Source organism: Pleurodeles waltl, chromosome 5, assembly GCF_031143425.1.
Source record: "Pleurodeles waltl isolate 20211129_DDA chromosome 5, aPleWal1.hap1.20221129, whole genome shotgun sequence".
Classification (NCBI taxonomy): Eukaryota; Metazoa; Chordata; class Amphibia; order Caudata; family Salamandridae; genus Pleurodeles; species Pleurodeles waltl.
Genome location: NC_090444.1, coordinates 158,824,505 through 158,843,580, shown reverse-complemented (window position 1 = coordinate 158,843,580; position 19,076 = coordinate 158,824,505). Strand labels below are relative to the sequence as shown.

The 19,076-nt window shown below is 43.4% G+C and overlaps 1 protein-coding gene across 2 annotated transcripts in view; it reads left to right on the top strand.

Annotated features, from left to right (window-relative positions):
- Window positions 1-19,076, top strand: part of BROX (BRO1 domain and CAAX motif containing) — a 193,596-nt gene that overhangs the window by 76,822 nt on the left and 97,698 nt on the right. For both annotated transcript variants that reach the window (XM_069233848.1, XM_069233849.1), the window contains one exon: window positions 4,552-4,647. In XM_069233848.1, coding sequence (XP_069089949.1) covers window positions 4,552-4,647 — 96 coding nt within the window. The remainder of the gene's footprint in view (window positions 1-4,551; window positions 4,648-19,076) is intronic.

Here is a 19,076-nt window from a genome sequence, read left to right as displayed (position 1 = left end):
AAATACTTTTAGGTTTCCAAAGTCGACAGTACATTTTTCAGATGCTGCACTGTTATCCTATGGAGGAAACACAAATACTGCATTCAGGTATAGTACAGTGACTTACGGGACCAATCTGCTGTACGTAAGGTATATATAGGGCAAGGTCCAAGGCAGCAGCAACAGGTCGCCTCGGGCGGCACTGGGGCATCCGGGTGCAGAGGTACTTTTCAGCATTGGGTGCCCAAAGTTAGTCTATAGGGATCGGTCCGGTTAAAAGGGGCTGCAGGCTTTGACTGAGAGGCCAGTTAGGCTGAACCAGCGTGTGGGCTGAGCTCTCGCAATGCTTGGGGACACCTTAGGTCCTCTTCCCATGGGCCTGGGGTGATGGGTGCAGAGGTTTATTTAGGTGTTAGGTTTTCATCTCCAGGAGCACTCACGGTCACGTTGGTGAGTCCACAGTGATCAAAACCAACGTGGGCTTTGTCTCTGGGGGCTGGGTGACCATGCTGATTCCGTTGGCCCTCTTCAACTCAGGTTGTGTGGCACTGGTGCAGTGGTGCTTTCTGGTGTTGGGTTTTCAGTGGTCTAAAGTTCTCGCAGTTCTCTTGGATGTCAGCAAGGTGCAGGGAGGCAGCTCCTGGGCCTTTGTTGAAGGCAGGCAGTCCTTCCAGGCTTTTGGAGGCACAACAGCTGCAGGACGCGGCAACTTTGGCAACGTTTGATGGGAGCAGCAGATAGGCTGGCAGGGCTGGTTGCAGCTCAAATGCTTCTTCCTCAGTCTTTGCTTTTGCGGCTCTTGAGTGTCCTTTGTAGGTCAGCAGGGATCTGATTTCCTGGTGCTATGGGCTCCCCTAAATACTGAATGTAGGGGGTGTTTAAGGGGCTGTAGGGTAATAGGCAATGGACTACTTACCACTCAGGTCACTACACCCCTTTTATGACCACGTTGTGTGGGAAGTGGGCATAACCCTGTACCAGAGTTCCTAAATCTGCCAACAGCAAGATGACCGGTTTCTAAATGTTGTGTCCACATCAGACAGCGCACCTTAGGGGTGGGACTGACCTGAGGAGTGGACACACCTCTAAATACTACATTTCCTGCTTGTCCAGGAGCCAAGTGGGTCCTGGGGCAAGGGGTCAGCATTGCTTCTTTGAGTGAATCCAGATCTGCATACCATGGGCAGTGGGTTTCTTTGAAGCGCCCTCTGATTTGGAAGATTCACAGGCCATCCTGTTTGGTGGGGTGTGTAAACACCTCTCCCAGAGCAGGCTTTGTTTATGACTGCCCAAGAGCAAAGGTTGTCACCCTTAGAAGTCAGAATAGTGTCTGATGGTGACAGGCTGACTAAAACTAGTCAGTCTGCACACTGGCAGTTAGTAGGTTTTCTGGATGCAACTCTAAGGTGCCCCCTGGGTGCATGTATTAATAAATTCATCACTGGCCTCAGTGAGGGTTTATTAACATGACATGTTTGATACCAAACCCATATTTTCAGTGAAGCCATCATGTAGCAGGGGAACTCGTAGTGACCACTGTCCAGCACTTGTACTTAAAAATGGCTTCCCTGTTCACTCACTATGTCTAAGTGACCAAGACATAGCAGGTGCATACCTTCCCTTGCAGATATGCTCTCACACATAATATAGTGCACCATGCCTTAAGATTGGAAGGCCAGTTGTACGGGTGACTTACATATATAAAACGCAGTGTTAGGGTACAGGACACACAGGCTGTTTTCACTTTTAGCTGCAGCAAGACACACAGCCTGCAATGGCAGTCTGCATGTGTTGGTGATGGGACCCTGAGGGTGGCACAATACATGCTGCAGTTCTTGGGGACCCTCTTTGGTACCAATGCCGTACATACCAGTAGGTACCAGGATTACCACTTGCTAGGGGCTTACAGGGGGACCATGGTATTGTCAATTGGGAAACAAATGCTCACAGTTTTAGGGAAAGAGATCTGGCACTGGGAACCTGGTTAGCAGGGACGAGTTCACTTTCAGTCAAAATTGCATTGAATACCAGGCAAAATGTGAGGATGCCCATGTGAAAAAGGGCATTTACTACACTCTCTCTCTTCCAATCCCACTGTCTCCCATTCTGAAATTCCCTCTAGTTCTCATTTCCTCTTCCTTGGTACTACTTCACCTCGTTATGATGTACCCATTACCAGTTCTTTTAATTGTTGCATTGACCATCTCGTTTGTGTTGTCACTTATCGTTCCCTCTTACTAATCAACACTGGTGAATCTAGCACTTATAGAGACTTGGAAGCTTTATAGTAATGTGCACTCTGTTCCCCTGCAGTAATGAGCACTTGAGACTCCTGATTTTTGGATTGGCACAGTGAATGGCCGCCGGGTTTTCTGGCACTATTTGACACTTAGTGCCCTGGCTCCAGTCGGCATTGTCAATAATGTATGCTGGGGACCCTTACTTTTTTTGTACCATCAGCTCAATCAGATGCTAACACTAAAGGGCACCATAACGCTAATGGATACTATGACACTAACAATGTTTGGTACTAGGCCCGCCTGCAGTAATGGTCTGTGACTGCCCAGGAATTAATGAGCACTAGATACTCAGGCACCAGTGCTCACTAGGAAGACTGGTATTTGTGGGTAGAAAGGAACATGACATTAGCCACTTTGGATTTTTGCAAACATAAACCCAAGGTAAAGACACTAATATGAACCCTAGCACTAATTCCTAGACATTCTTGCATTAGTGTGTGTTGGCATCCTAGTTCTAATGTGCATTATACATCTTGGCACTGATGGGCATGGAAGCCCGTCACTGGCTAAATGGACATTGGTATTACTGGGCATTGAGGATTAAGTATGGATTCTTTACAGGGATGATCTTTGCAAATGGCTTAGGCTTCCAGTGTCTAAGTATGTTGCACCTATGACTACAGTAGCACTTGAAGTGATGTTTCTTATATTTTGAGATTTAGGGAAGCAGTCCCTACTAATGTTACACAATACAAAGGTTTCACTGTGACAGGCTGCAGTATTATATGTGAACTGTACATTTAACAGGCAATTGAAAAGTAATAAACATACAATATAGATTTACTGATCAAATACAAAACAAGAAAAGCACCCCTTATACTAAATATAAATCAACCTCTTAGATTTTGGAAATGTTGCTTTAAGGGAATGGGTTTTTGAAACCTACAAATATAATATATGGGTGTGCACAAGTCACATTCAGCTTGGAAAAGGTACTTACCAAATGAGCAGCATTCGCTCAAAGTTCATAGTTAAGGGATGCACAAATGCATGCTTTTTTGGTAAAAAGTGAGCCGACACTGTGTTGGAGCTATATAGGATTTGTCGCATAGCTATGTTATACTGAAGGGTTGACCAGTGTAACTCATTCAGGATAGGAGCAATATGATCACATTGTTGACATTTTCCTATGTGGCAGTTGTGTGAAGGGTACATTTAAGAAGAGCCAGACAAGCAGCAGGAAGGCCTTTGAGCTCCAGCCTTGAAAGAAGCATCCTGAACAGTTTTTCTGTAGGCAACCAGAGCAATGAGTAGTTTAATCCTTATTTGCAGCTCTGATCTGTAAACACAATCTCTAGTAATTTAATTGATGTGAGCCTTAAATGAGTCATAAAATGTAATAAACCCTGATTGGACGATATCTCTATCTTGCATCTCCTCAATCTCCAAACAGCATGTCTCATCCTTAAGTTCTAGTTTAAGAAAGGTACTTTGTTATGTTGATTTGTAAACACTAAGGTCTTCCTTACAGCTATCAGAGGTTGTAATTTTGTAACTGATAAATAATAAAACCACTGGTAATGGTATTACTGACTGCTCAGTTACTGCACCTTTCAAAATGTCATACCTTGGAATCGGGATAGCATGTTTCTAGTGCATGTTTTCCCTTGATCCGATGAATTTATATTCAGATTGTGCACTATTTATCTGCTCACATCTAGACTAGTTGCTCACCAATTTGTGTGAAAACAGCAGATTGTGCACAGATCGAGGTTTGAATGAGGCATGTAAAATAGGTCCAAGAAGGAAGGCCAGGAAATCTTGATGTAAAGAAGGAATTCTTTATTTAAGTACATCCGTAGGAGAGACCCCATCCACAACCAACCAAGAATCAACTGCGTCACAGTTTCCCTTAGTAACCGCAACACATTCTAATTATGTTGAAGCACAGCATAGAAATTAAGGTTCTACATCATAACCTAGTTACAGAATTATTCTACCTCAAACCCTAGATACAGAACACCACGAGGCCCTAAGCATGTGTGTAGTAAATCTGTAGTATTAGATTAGGAATATTAGATGAGTGTTTGAATTTACAGAGAGGTGTGTCTACACATTACCTACTCCTGCATAAGGACATGTTGTAGGTATTAGTTTTGCAAACAATGTACTGTTACTATTAGTCTTTGAAGAGTTTGAGGATTTGGGCAACAGCTGTGGGAAAAGTCATGGACCAAGCACATGAAATGTTATCCCTATGTAATTGAAGACCTCTCCGTTCTCCATTCCATCAAATTTTTGTTTTATTGATTGTACTTGTTTTGTTTTATAGTGCCCAGCAGGATGCTGTTTTTGAACTAATTTCCATGGCATTCAATGTAGCTTTATGGTACACAAAGTTTGCTTCACGATTGGCTGGAAAAGAAGAGTGAGTATTCCCCTTTTGTGATTTGTGTTTGTGTGTGTTTTTTGTCTTTATTTGAGATAATGATTGATTGACATGATTCTGGATGTGACCAGCTCTGTCAGTTCTACCAACTGTGCTAAAGCATCCAATGCATGTCTAAATATGTTACCAACACATGCATGTTCTCTTATTTTCAGTTTGCTTCAGTCTAAAGGGTAATATGCAGCAGCACTTTGTGGATGGCACTGTAGAGTATCAGACTAGATTTAGTGTGTTAGAAATGTATAGTAGGCCAGCCCTTTCCCAGCCATTTTACTGTGCACTATGTGACCAGATATGAATATACCACAGCTTTGTTGACAAGACAAGAAAAGGCAAACTGTGCCGGAGCAAGAGGCCTCTTTGTAAACTGAAAGAACAGCCGATACTCTGTAAACACCCAGGTCCTGTCAGCACCATCACATCACCCCTTTTGAAGTCTGATGTCGCATTTTCTGAACACAACCTCAACACCTTCTTTGACTATATGGGTTGGGCTACTTTTTTCACCATTGTGCCATTTCATGGAAGCATCATTGGCCTACCAACAGACCCACCATGTTGGTGGCTAAAATTAGTAAATCGAATATTCCCATCTTGCACTTGTCAGTTTGCCAATTTGAGATTGTATCATGAGATGAGGATTTATACCATAAACTATCAGATATTCTCATCAAAACCTTCAAGTCATTACTGAAAAAAGAGGCACATATCAAAATGAACTTTTGACATTCACTGTAAGTAAAACTTTGAGAATCACTATTTCATTACAAGACCAGAGGCTACCATTATGCATGTTGGTAGCCCTCTAAAACAACATTTGACATGTGTTCAATAGGTTTACAATAGTGTTTAGCAAAAGTGACAGCATTAGACAAATTGGCTGCTTCCATAATGTCCTCAGATGTTCCACCCTCCCATAAGGCCTGGTTGGGCATGGCGCCTCCCAAAGAATGTGCACAGAGGTTTTGTAAGTCAACAACAGCTTGATGCATAACACATTTCACCAACCTAGCAATAGTTGATGTGGAAACTTCATGAAGGGGTTTAATAAAGGAAGGAGATTAGTAATTGATTAACACCATCAGGCCAAAATTCAGTCATATGGGAATCATATTCCCTCATGCAATCAACAACACATAGGGGGTCATTCTGACACTGGCGGTCATGGACCGCCAGGGCCAACGACCGCGGAAGCACCGCCAACAGGCTGGCGGTGCTTCCTGGGCCATTCTGACCGCGGCGGTAAAGCCGCGGTCAGAAAAGGGCAATCGGCGGTTTCCCGCCGGTTTACCCCTGGCCCAAGGAATCCGCCATGGCGGCGCTGCACGCAGCACTGCCATGGGGATTCTGACCCCCTTCCCGCCATCCTGGTCCTGGCGGTAAGAACCGCCAGGAACAGGATGGCGGGAACGGGTGTCGTGGGGCCCCCTCACAGGGCCCCACCATGATTTTCAGTGTCTGCCTAGCAGAAACTGAAAATCGCGACGGGTGCCACGGCACCCGTCGCACTCCAGCAACTCCGCCGGCTCCATTCGGAGCCGGCTTCATCGTTGCTGGGGCTTTCCCGCTGGGCCGGCGGGCGGCCTTTTGGCAGTCGTCCGCCGGCCCAGCGGGACAGCCAAAATGGCCGCCGCGGTCTTTTGACCGCGGTGCGGTCATTCGGCAGTAACCGCATGGCGGGCGGCGACCGCCGCCCGCCGCGGTTAGAATCACCGCCATAATGTTTTGCAAGTAGCAAACCTTGGATAGAAAATAGTATCAGACATTGTTTTTATTCTTTTGGTAATATCAAGATGACCCCAAGGGGGTCATAAATTCTGTTACTCACCTCCAAAGCTTTGACATCTGAAACTCCACAACAAGAAATTAACCAAATTAAATTAAGAACACGACAAACCAAAACGTTCTTCCCTACACTTCTACCATTAACCATTCTGTGACCAGCAGAAAGAGCAGCTTTGTAACAGTTAATAGTCCTATAACTTACACCCTTATCAAACTGAATTACCAGAAAGTTAACCACCTCAACTATAGGAGCCTCCAGGGGATCCAAGTCCCTTTCCAAGCACCAGCTTACCCAGATCTTCCAGATCTCTTTATATTTGGATCGAGTTCCTGAGGCCCAAGACTCTTAGAGGAGCGCCGCAGCTCTTTCCGAAAGGTCCAACACCTCAGAAGGTCGCCTGACACCTTCCATGCAAGAAGGTTCTAAGTCCCTGTCTGTACTGGTGGGTGTTCCCTTCCATCTATGTTTTTCAAGAGGCCCTCCGTGGCAGGAAGGATAAATTGAATGTTGCGAGCGAGTTCCAAAGCCACTGGAAACCACGCTTGTGAAACCCAAAACAGGATTATTAGAACAAAGGGGGCATTTCTCCTGTCTCGCCTTCTGAATAACTCTCTGGATCATTGTGAAAGGTGGAAAGGCATAGGTTTTCGTTCTCTTCCAAGTCTGAAGGATTACGTTCACCTCCAGAGCACCTGGATCTGGCATCCAGCTGCAGCACTTCTTCAGTTGAAAATTCAGTCTGTTCGCAAATAGATCTAACTCTAATGGATCCCAGATTTGGAATATTTTCCTGAAGTACACTTTGTTCGGCTTCCAATCACTGTAATCCTTCAAAAATCTTGAATTCCAATCTGCAGAAACATTCGCCTTCCCCGGCAAATATTCTGCCCTCAAGCTGATTTTGGGTTCTAGACGGAAAAGCCAAAACAACTGCAATAAATCATTGTCATGAAAAACACATTATTTACCTCTTACTTTCTTGTTGTTTTTTTTATTTTTTATTTTAAATGAAACCAACCACAGGGGAAGGTGAGGGAGGGATAATGTTAGCCTCTGTGTCTTTAATGAAATTCAGATTCTCTTAGCATAAAACTTTGAGAATCGCTATTTCATTACAAGGCCGTAGGCTACCATGATGCATGTTGGAAGCCCTCTAGTACCACATCAGTCATGTGTTCAACAGGTTTACAATATTGTTTAGCAAATGTGGAGGCATTAGACTAGTCAGCTGCTGTCTTCAATTTGCCACTTTTCCAGAGGGCTTGACTAGCCATGGCACTTCTCAAGGATTGTGCCCCATATTTATTTAGATCAGCGCCTTCTTTGTGCATAGTACACTTCACCCATCTTGCAATCATTGCTCTTGTCACTGCTCTGAAAGGTTTTACTAAAGAAATCAATAACTATTTTACACCATCAGGGTGAAAATAGTTCACACGGGGATTGTATTCTCTCATGCAGTCCACTACACACAGTTTCTTGCATGAATTATATCTAGGATAAAAAATGGTATCGGACATAGACTTAGTTATTTTAGTAATAATTTCAAAGATAACTCCAAAGGGGCCGTAAAGTCTGTTACCTACCTCTAATGCCTTAACATCAGAAACTCAACGTCAAGAGATCAGACAATGTAGTGAAGCAAGCTTCATAGTAAGTCTTTTTGTTTCCAAGTACCTATTACCCGGCCAAGCGGAAAACAAATTGGAAATCAAATTTACGTCCCGTAGAGTCTGATATCTAGGCAGTCTTCTCAACCTAATGCTCTTAGGTACTCTGCATACTAATAGGTGTTTTCCAACACTCCTGCCATTAATCAAGCCATGGCCCGCAGTTATTGCGGATCTGTAGCATTTAACGGGCCTAAAACTTAAAACGTTGTCCAACTGTTCTACTAGGAAATTAACAATCTTAACTACAGGGGTCTCCATGGGATGCAAGTTCCTTTCCATGCACCAGCATACCCAGGATCCCCAAACCCCTCTATATCTGTACAAGACACATGGGGCCCATGAATCCTGTAAGAGTTCCTCAGCTCTTCAAAGGCCTGACATCTCTGAAGATCGCCTCACACTTTCCATGCAAGAAGGTTCCAAGTCTGTGTCTGCACCAGAGGATGTTCCTCTCCATTTATGTCCTTCAGAAGCCCTCCCGAAGCAGGAAGAAAAAACAGAATGTCGCAAGCTAGTTCCAGGGCCATCGGGAACCATGCCTCTGAGGTCCAAAATGGAGTTACCAGAACAAGGGAGCATCTCTCTTTACTCACTTTCAGAAGGACCCTCTGTATTATTGCAAAAGGAGAGAACACGTATGCATTGGCCCCTTTCCAGCTGTGGAGAAAAGCGTTCACTGCTAAGGCTCCTGGGTCTGGCACCCAAGTGTAGTACTTCTTCAGTTTAAACGTCAGTCTGCTGGCAAATAAATCTGTTTCCAGTGGACCCCAGACTCGGACTAGTATACTGAAACTACACGTTCAACTTCCAATCGCTGTAGTCAAAAACCTTGAATTCTAGTCCACAGAAACATTTGCCTTCCCAGGCAAATATTCTTCCCTCAAGCTGAATTTGTGCTCAAAATTATAAAGTCTAAGCTTCTTGGCTAAATCGGCCAGATCCTCTGATCTTGTACCTCCCAAACCATTTATATATGCTACTGCATAAACAATGTCCATTTTCAGAAGAACTGCCCTACCTTGTAAGCAATGCTTGAAACACATGCGGTCATAAAGACCGGCTGTCAATTCTAAAAAGTTTATATGATGCGACCCCTCTGTGTTTGACTATAATCCACCAGTTTCCTATTAATCCAAGCGTGCACCCCAACAAGTTCGACTTGCATCGTACTCCAAAATCAAGTCTGGAGAACAACCAAAGATTGCTTGCCCATTCCAGGCCTCCAAGTTCTCCAACCCCCAAGTCAGTTTTATCCTTGCCTTGTGTTCTAAAGATACTGTGTCTCCATGCCATAAACCTCCTTGAAGAGCTCTCGCTTTTATTCTTTGCAGGACTCCATAGTGTAAAGGTCCTGGAAATATTGCCTGAATAGAAGAAGGCAAGAGACCTAAAGGTCTCACTAGTTCCCTCTGTGTAAAAGAGTCTTGTTTGAGGATGTGTCCCATCTCCCTTTAAATCTTTGTTATCTTCTTTAGAGGAAGGAGTAGAACCATATTCATTGTATTTATTGTGAAGCCTAGGAATTCTAGAGAGCAAGAGGGGGGATAAGCTATTGACTTTTGCTTGTTTACTATAAAACCCAACTTTCCAAAAGGGACATGACCATGTCCAAGTTTTTCAAAATTTGTGACTGGCACTGAGACATGTTTAGGATGTCATCGAGATATACAATCATTCGGACTCCCGTCTCTCTGAGGTAGGAAGCTACTACTATCATTATGTTGGTGAAACACCAAGGTGCTGAGGTAACTGCCCCATTTGCTAACATATATTCCACTCCTTTTTCTACAATTTCTTGTTGATCCATCCTCCTGATATTGCTCTTGGAATGACAGATTGAAAGGGTATTTCTAAGAAATCTTTTCTGAAACCCTGAACCATTTGTAGGACCCAAGAATCTTGAGTGATAGACTCCCAAACACCGTAAACAGAGTTTAAGTCAGCCCCATACTCTTCCCTGGGAAGAATCAAAAGGAGATATTATTGTACTCACCCTGAAAACTGGAGGAACTTTGGCCATGAGGTCTGCTTCCTCTAGTCCTTTGCTGTTGCCCTCTCTGGGGGTAGAAGGTGGGAGCCCCTCCACCTTGGTAGCCTCTTCTTTGTCTGAAGTTTTTTAATTGGGACCTCTGGAAACCCGGTCAGGTAGAGAGTTCCCCTTCTTTGGAGAGCCGTGAAGATAGCGACATATTTGCTTAAAGTCTTTATCATGTTTTCTTCAAAGAGTAGCCGCTTGGGGTTCTCTGAGGGCTCTTTTCTGCTAAATCTCTCAGTTTGGGACTAATTTTAGGACGGCTTTGCGACTCTCTGCGTTCAAGCCGGCATTTGCATTCCCTAGTAGAACCATTTCATGCTGGCTCCAGCCCCAGAGAAGATTTAAATCTATAGGAAATCCATTTATATAAGCTTCTTCAGACATGTCTATCCTAGCAGTGGGTCCAACAACATCTAAGAGGCGATCCTGACAAAGCTTTAGGGATCTCTTTAGTCCCTTTCTGGGATCTCTACCTATTTCGAAAAGGAAAGTAATGACTTCAGGATCAAGGTTCAGTGTAAGACAGACCTTGTCATGTATGACCCGTCTTGAGCATTCCGCCTTGAGTACATTGCATATGTCCTTTTCTAAGGGATTTTTGATCCATCTCTTGATAAAGTTGCTTACATGCACAACAGGCAACCACTTGGCACTCCTAGGGTACCTAATGTTGTGGTGTTGTGGGGAGAGGACATCTCTTCCCCCAGAGGGTTTTTAATAACGTCTTTAGAGTACGAGGGGATTGAATAATCTTTGAAGAGGTTGTTGCCATCAATATCCTCTTGATCAGGATCAGCCACATATTTGTCATAGATATCTCCATCATCAACTTGGTCAGTAAACTCAACATCTTGAGTCTCCAATAGTTTCGTGCCGCTATGGTCACCCAAATCAATTGTGCCACCTCGGACACCTCTTCTATGCTGCATAGGGCACCACTCTTCTTGATGTGTTAAGACCTCCAATCTTTTTTGAGGTGCTTTGACCTCCCAACAATGTGGCGAGTAAAGACCCTATCTCTAGGTGCTTGGTTTTTGTCCTCTTTTTAAGCGTCTTGTTCGTGGTGTCGGGCTCTGTCTCAGAGATGGAACCATTTTCGATTTCGGATTCTCTGTTAGATCTCTTCCTACTCATGATTTGGGTAATTGTTTCGTGTACACACGTACACATCTCACGTTGTATCAATTTTTTGATAATTTTGTCTCTAATCCTACCTTCAGGAACATTGGGACAATCTATTCTTTTTTGAGACATGGTGCGCAAAGTATTATATCTCAAGCACCAATATATTAAATAAATAATATCTTCTCTAAGTAACCATGTAATATAATTTTTAAGAAATGTGTCTCGAAAATGCAATTGATATAAAATAATTGGGTTAAGATAATGGCAGAGGAGTGTCAGATGTGAGACACTGTAACTGTCAAAACGCATATGACGCATTAGTGTCACCAGCAGCAACGTTGGGGTAATTGTACCCTAGGCCTCACATCCCAATCTAGAATGGCGGCAGTCTCGCGATGATACTCCATCGTTGAACGTCTCATTAACTGGAGAAGCGCTTGAACGTATCTGTGTGGGCCCGCAGTAAGCCCAGCCAAACCGGTGGCAGCGCCAGATCCGCGGCTCCCGTGGCAGGCAAACAGCGTTCAGCGTGCACTGCTTAGAAATGATAACAAAACACCAGTCCGGTGTCTGGGTCCATTACAGCTGCGCTGTACAAACAGGTAAATACATTTAAAAAAATCTAAGTGTTTTCATAAATTGGAAACCAAAAATCAAACTGCAAACAAAACTATTCTGAACTACGCTTAGTTTGAATATTGTGATACCAATAAGTTAGATAGTACAATAATATAGAGCAAACAGTAATTATCAAGTTAAATAATAAGATAAAAAAAACAATTAACAAGGAGAGCAAAGTGCTACTTATCTTGTCAGGAGCAGCATTCAAAAGAGGAAGATTGCTCTATACCTGGACTGGTTATGTGTTGCCAATGTTCTGTTCTAGATTGTTTTATGATGTAACAAACGTTTGGGTGATGTGCAGAGTGCCATTAAAAAGATTGATGTATAATGGTAGCCTCTGGTCTTGCAATGAAATCAAAGGCGATTGAAATTATAATGGAATTAAGAAGTAAATATAATGAAACATGTCATACTAGGACGGTTATACAATGGGTAAAGGATTTCCATAAATTGAAAACGAGGAGAAATAGGTAATTGCTAAAGATATGCAAATAAAGATTAAAACAGTATAATACAAGGAGTCGAGTAAAGTGCTACTTATCTTATGAAGGAGCAGCATTCAAAAGAGGATAATTGTTCTATGCATGGACCTTTTATGTGTTGCTATGGCTTCGTTATAGATTGTATTTCTTTATTATGTAATGTACTTTCAGGTGCTTCTGTGTGGAGTAGCATTAAAAGATTAATGCATAACGGTACCCTCCGGTCTTGTAATGAAATTTCTTCTCTCCTCTGGCAAATGCACCAACCCTTGGTTATCCCCAGAACATTCCAAACCTTCCTCCTCCCATAACCAAATATCTTCACACAATACCTTCAAGTCCGCCAACAATTCCTTTCCACTTCCAACTCTACATCTCGCCTAAAGTCTAATCTGACACACCTGGCAATAACTCAGTCTTGCAGAATTTCTGAGACACTCCGCCACTTGCAAAGGCTATGAAGAAACACTTTACCTTTTAGTTATTTGCCCAACTTTCTTACCCTTCTCCTATTCACCTTCCTTCAAACCAACCTCTGTAGCTCCATGTTTTGTAACAAAGCATTTTTTGTAAAGCTGTTGAGCCTTCAAAATATTTTCCTTAAAAACCTCTGGAGACCATTCCACTTTTCTCACCTTGTCCATCCATTCCAAATTGTCCTTTATAAACAGTTCTCTACTTCTTATCACGGACTAAACCCTGTGAGAGAAGGTGTTAAGTGGTAAGTCCAAAACATCCTTCTGGTATCAGTTTCCCACTTCTTGCCACTCATTTAATAATTTAATCGTTCCTTCAGCCACACAATTAAATCATTCAACAGCAGTGTTCCCTGAAGGCTGGTACACATAAGTACTCACATGGACCACTCCATTCATTTTTAGAAGTTCTTCAACCACAGCAGCTTTAAATTGTGGTCCATTGTCACTCAACAATCTGTTAGGTAACCCTTCCCTCAAGAATACATTGTCCAAAAATTTGTATTACAGAATCCGATAATGCTCTTGACACAATCCCAACTCCACCCACTTAAAGAAATAATCAATCAAAACAATCACATATTTTGTCTCTTCCTTTGTAGTCTGACCGATTGGACCCAAAAACTCCACTGCAGCTACCTCGCAAACCATCTTAGGGCATGCCGTGGAAATCAGAGACTGTCTCAACATATGTAAACACTTTTCTGAATTGTCACATTTCACACAATTCCTAATTTCTCTCTCAATATCCAGATACGTTCCAGGCCACCAAAACAAAGTTTTTACCCTCCACTTGGTTCACACAATTCCAAAATGCCCTTCATGACACAGATCCACTATTTTCTTTTTCTGAACCTGAAGAGACCACATCTTCTCACCTCTCTTAACAAAGTCACTATCCACACACAATTCATTTCTTACTTTCCAAAATCCCTTTATGGTCTCTGGGCAATTTTTTCCTCTTCTTCCATCCATCCTTTATTAACAATTTAACTTTCTTTAAATCATCATGTTCATAAGCTTTCTGCCCACCCCTTATCAGTTGATTTCAACCCATCTTCATCCACAAAAGTTACCTGAAATTATCCCATTCATTCCATGGCAACTCTTTAAGATTATGAGTAGCAAACTATTGTTAAAGCCGGATAAGGACCCCACTTGCTGTAACTCCTTCCGCCCTTGCATTACTCAATAATGCCACAAACATTTGTATTCACATGTTGGGTCTCCAGATTGCATACTGTCTGACTGACAACCTCCCTGCTACAGGCAAGGTTCGTAGCAAGTGCGAAATCTGTGATAAAACAAGATTACTAATACATCTTATTAACATAGCAACTAATGGTCCTTCTCTTTGTTGATGTGAAGTAGGCCTTCACTAAGCTTGACTGGTGCTTTTTATTAACAATTCTTGCAAAAACATCCATAGGGCCTGTAATGATCTCGATCATCAAAGCAAATTGTAAATAGTCCTTAACCGAAATCAGAAGAAATGGAGAGCTAGCACGATGCATCCATCTCATAAGGGGAATGAAGTAGGGTTGCCCCCTTTCGCCCCTGATCTTTGCCTTTTCCATGGATAACCAGATACAAAAAACACAATGGAAATCTGGCAATAAAGAGACTAACAATGAAGGCAGACTCAAAATTGCTCTCTTCGCCGAATATGTAATATGCTTCCTAACGGACACAGCTGTTTCTATTCTTATCATAATAATAGAGCTAGAGCGATTCTTGAGGGCTGCAAATCTTTTGGAATTCGGTCTCAAGCTTCAAATCAGGCTGACAGAATGATCTAAACCTTTGCAAAAGCGACATCAAACCAGAACACATCACAGGCTTCCAGTGATTATAAGAATTATTTTTAAGGTCCTCTTCAATGTCCACAAAACCTACTAGTGGAAAGGTCAAAAATATTTGCACGCTCCAGCCCTCACAACCTCGATTTTCAATAATCTGGAAACTTCTTAACTGCAAACTTCATCACCCAATGTTAAGTCAAACACAGATACTTTAAGGCAAGTCCTTTGGAATCCATAGGGCAAGCTAACAAAGCTTTAAATGCAAACGTAAGACCAAAACCAAACTAAATCCAGTTCATAAAACGTTTGAAGATAGAATTTTTCAAACATTCCTACAACTGAGCTCTCAAAGCAATAAAGAGGTCGTGATCAGAGATCGGACAAGTTGTCATCTCACTAATTAGACTCCAGGATACTTGCTCAATGCTATGCTTTTAACTCAGAGGAGACATGAAGCGCTCTTTATCACTCCATAATAAATAAATACACTAAAGCATCAAAGCAAGTGTCTTCGAGTCTACATTTGTGTGTTAGAAGGGACAACTCATACCATCTTAAGCACTGTAATATTCTTCTTCAACTTCCACATCAACTAACTGAGGAAGGTACGTTAGTACAAACATGAGATATGTTTGACAGCTTTTGAGCTCAACAGAAAGTCTATAGATGAGTACTTTTTTCCTTGTCAAACAAAATAAGTAAATAATGTTTTTGTAATCTACTGCCCTTATTTCTGCAGAGAGATTCAGACCCACTTTCGGATGTTTATGTAGTTTTACCTACCTTAGCAGAAATTGTAGTCTCATTATAGCCAAGAATTTAAAATGGATTACTATCAAGACTTTTCCAAGGAAACACAGGGAACTATTGTTTTTTGATTGGCGACATGAGGGAGGCTTCTCTTGTAATCTAACATTCTCACTACTGACAGTTATTATTCCTTTTACCGCTAAACCCAAAACCTGGCCTTTTATCAGCAGAGAATATTTTTAAACCTTTCTGTTGTCGGTTGTCATCCAGGTCTTTTGCTTGGCCAGCCTTCATAGTTTCCATAGCCTTTACCACCTGTTCCTCATGCAGTATTGGCAGATACCTGGCCCATGTCATTCCTTAGGGTCCCATTCTTTCTCCAAGGACTGTGCATGACTGCTTCACAAATGATACTGCCATTGTTCTCAAATTGAACTATAGAGGAGAAGAGGAATCTTCCTGTTTCGAGTTGCAGAAGTTCACTGGGAGCCCTAAATCACTACACATGACAGCTCTTTGCACTCCGTTGCGTTCACAGAGTGAGATGCTGGCAAGGAGTTGTGGAGCCACCACTGGCACTTCAACAAACCATGACCAGCTTTGGTCTCCTCGGTCCTAACCCATACCAAAATGCTTTTTTGAATTTCCAGATGAGTATGTAGCTGGAGCTTCTTTCTTATTTTTCTGGCCAAAAATCTTCCAAGAATCTCTGTCCAGTTTGGATGAACTTTACTCAGAATTCTTAGGGATTAGCCAGTGTATGATATCACAGTACATCTCAGAACCCCAGCTGACATCAAACAAAACAACATTCCGGAATGCCTATTGGTAGAAATGCAACCCTGGGTGCAGAGAACAGCTTTTTCCTACACACAAGATTGTAGGAAGCTGGCTCTTTATATAGTAGACCAAAAAGAGGTACCCTGTTTAAAGAGTCCAGTCAGACCCCAAAGAAATTAGGGGCACTAATGACACCCCAAATGCTCTCTTTTGTGGTAGTGTGGGCTAGCAGTTAGGCATATCGGAGGGTAGTGTAAGCATGTATTACACACACAAAGGCAGTAAGTAAGACACACAATCAATAAAGAAATCTGACAACAATTTATAAACATAACACGTATTTACATATATATTAATTTAGATACCAAAATCATCTGAATCAGGTGAGCACTTCTCGAGTTATGAATTTCTACAGTTTTCAAAGTTGACAGTGCAATTCTTGGGTGCGGTAATGTTATCTTATGGGGGAAAAAACGTACTGCATTCGGGCACTTAACAGCGACTTAAGGGACTGTTCTCTGGGATTAAAGGTGAGTATGGGGGAAGGTTCAAGGCCACACGAATAGGTCACCTCAGGAGGCTCTGGGGGGCGTCTGGGTGCAGAGGTGTGTTACGGTGTTGGGCATCCCATTCACTTCCATGGGCAACTGCCTGGTCAGGAAGAGGCTGCAGGCTGGGACCTCAGGCCCGTTCGGGGAAACACACAGGGGGCTCAACCCTCGAGGTCCTCTGGCATGTAGAGACACCATTGGTCCACTTCTCCTCGGGCTGTGGGGCTTGGGTGCAGTGGTGTCTTGGAGTCACATCTGGTGCTGTACTCACTCGCTGTTGGATGGGGGCCTGCAGAAAGAGGCTGCAGGCGGCGACTGAAGTCCAGTCTGGGCTCTGGTCCCATGATACTTGGGGACATCGGACACCTTTGTTCCTCTTCTCAGGCTGGGGTGGCCGGGTGCAGAGGTGTGCTGAGGCGTTGGGCTTCTGTCACCGGAGGCACTCGCTGTTAGAGTACAGTTTTGCTAAACCAAAGGGTGGGCTTAGCTTTAGATGGCTTCGGGACCCTGTTGGCACTGTCACCTCCCTCAGCCTCGGACTGTGGGGTGCGGGTGCAGAGGCACTTTGAGGTGTCAGGTGGTGGAGGGCAGAGGCTCTCTCTTTGTCTTGGTTTCTGCAGAAGTGGGGCAAACAGGACAGCTGGCCCACTCACAATGTGGGTCTCACTGTCACTGAAGTCCCTCGACGTGCAGGTCGGTTTTCCTTGGCGTCGGTGCCCGATCTGGACACAACAAGTCTTGGCTGCTGCCAGAGGTTCAGTACCCCAGGTATCTGTATTGCTTTTTTTGGTGCCTGCAGCTGCAGGGGTGTAGCTCCTCTGCTCCAAGGGAGTTTCTTTGGCAGTTAGCAAAGCACTCGAAGCCCTCTGGGTTTCTTGGAGTCTGCACAGCAGCAGGATGAGTCAGTTGCACCACGAGGGAGCAGGCAGGCTGGCAGGGTTGGTGCTAAGTAAGTCGTGCTCCTGGGTTCTCGGGTCAGCAGTCTTCTTTGTGAAGGGTAGTAGCCAATGGGCTATTTACCCCTGGGATCACTATGACCCCTACATGACCACTTCCTTTGGGGAGTGGGCATCACCATGTCCCAGAATTCCTGATTCCACCGCACACAAGAGGGTGCAATCCCTAGCCCTAGAGGTGTGTCCAGCCTGCAAATGTAGCACGCCTCCTTTGTAGCTAATTTTCCAATCTGTCAAGGTGCCTAATGGGCCCTGGTCAGGGGATGAGTATCCCCTCACCTCTGAGGGAAGCCAAATTCGCCTACCAAAGGCTGTGGGCTCTTTGATGCTCCCTGCCTTGGAATGCTAATGTACAGGTCATCCTGTTGGAAGGGGTGTACAACACCCCTTGCCAGAGCAGGCTTTGTTCCTGACAGCCAGAGAATGTATGCTCTCATCCCTGGGTGTCAGAAACTCATTGGTGGGGACAGCCTGCTTAGAACCGCTTAGAAGTAGGTTTTCAGGAGGCACCTCTTAGGTGCATGTATTAATAAATCCAATACTGGATTCAGTGTGGGTTTATTAATACGAGGTGTTTGATACCAACAAAATAGGTTTCAGTGAAGCCAATATGTAGCTGAGGAACTCTTTTGACCAGTGCCCAGTACATACCTTAAGATGGCTTCACTGTTCACTTGTACTGTTGGTAATTGAACTGGCCAGCACAGGGGCATATCTGCTCATGCAGATATGTCCTCACATGTAATATAATTCACCCTGCCTTAGGGCTGTAAGGCCTGCTGTAAGGGTGACTTACAAATATTGCATGCAGTGTTAGTGGACATGGCACACAAGTGTGTGTCATTTTCTGTTTTCACTTTTTAGAGCACCTTGTCAAGCAGCCTGCAGTGGCAGTCTCTATGAGTTTGATGCTGGGTTCCTTAGAGTGGCAGAAGCTATTCTGCAGCTCTTAGGGACCCCCTTTAGAACCTATGCCAAAGTTACCGGAGTGCAGTTTTAAAGCGTATGGTTTTTTTTCAGGTAAAAATACTTATGAAACAATTAAATTAAGATGACAAAGATAAAAAAGAAACCTAAGAGAATGGTTTAAAGATCGTAGTTAGAATTCCTCAGCACACTATCTGCAAAATTATTAAAAATTAAACATAACATCATAATCACAGCACTTATCAGGCCCCTTTACCAAACACCTACTTAGATGATACGTAATTCATGGTTTGCAGGTTCCATTTCTTTCAAAGTTTGCAAAGGAGCAAACAAGGTAACAGAAAATGATCCTCAGTTTCTTCACCTTGGTTACAGTAGTGACAGAGCACCTTGTAAGCACAGCTCTTTATACACAAGCTGTAGACTAGTATTCACCTTGGA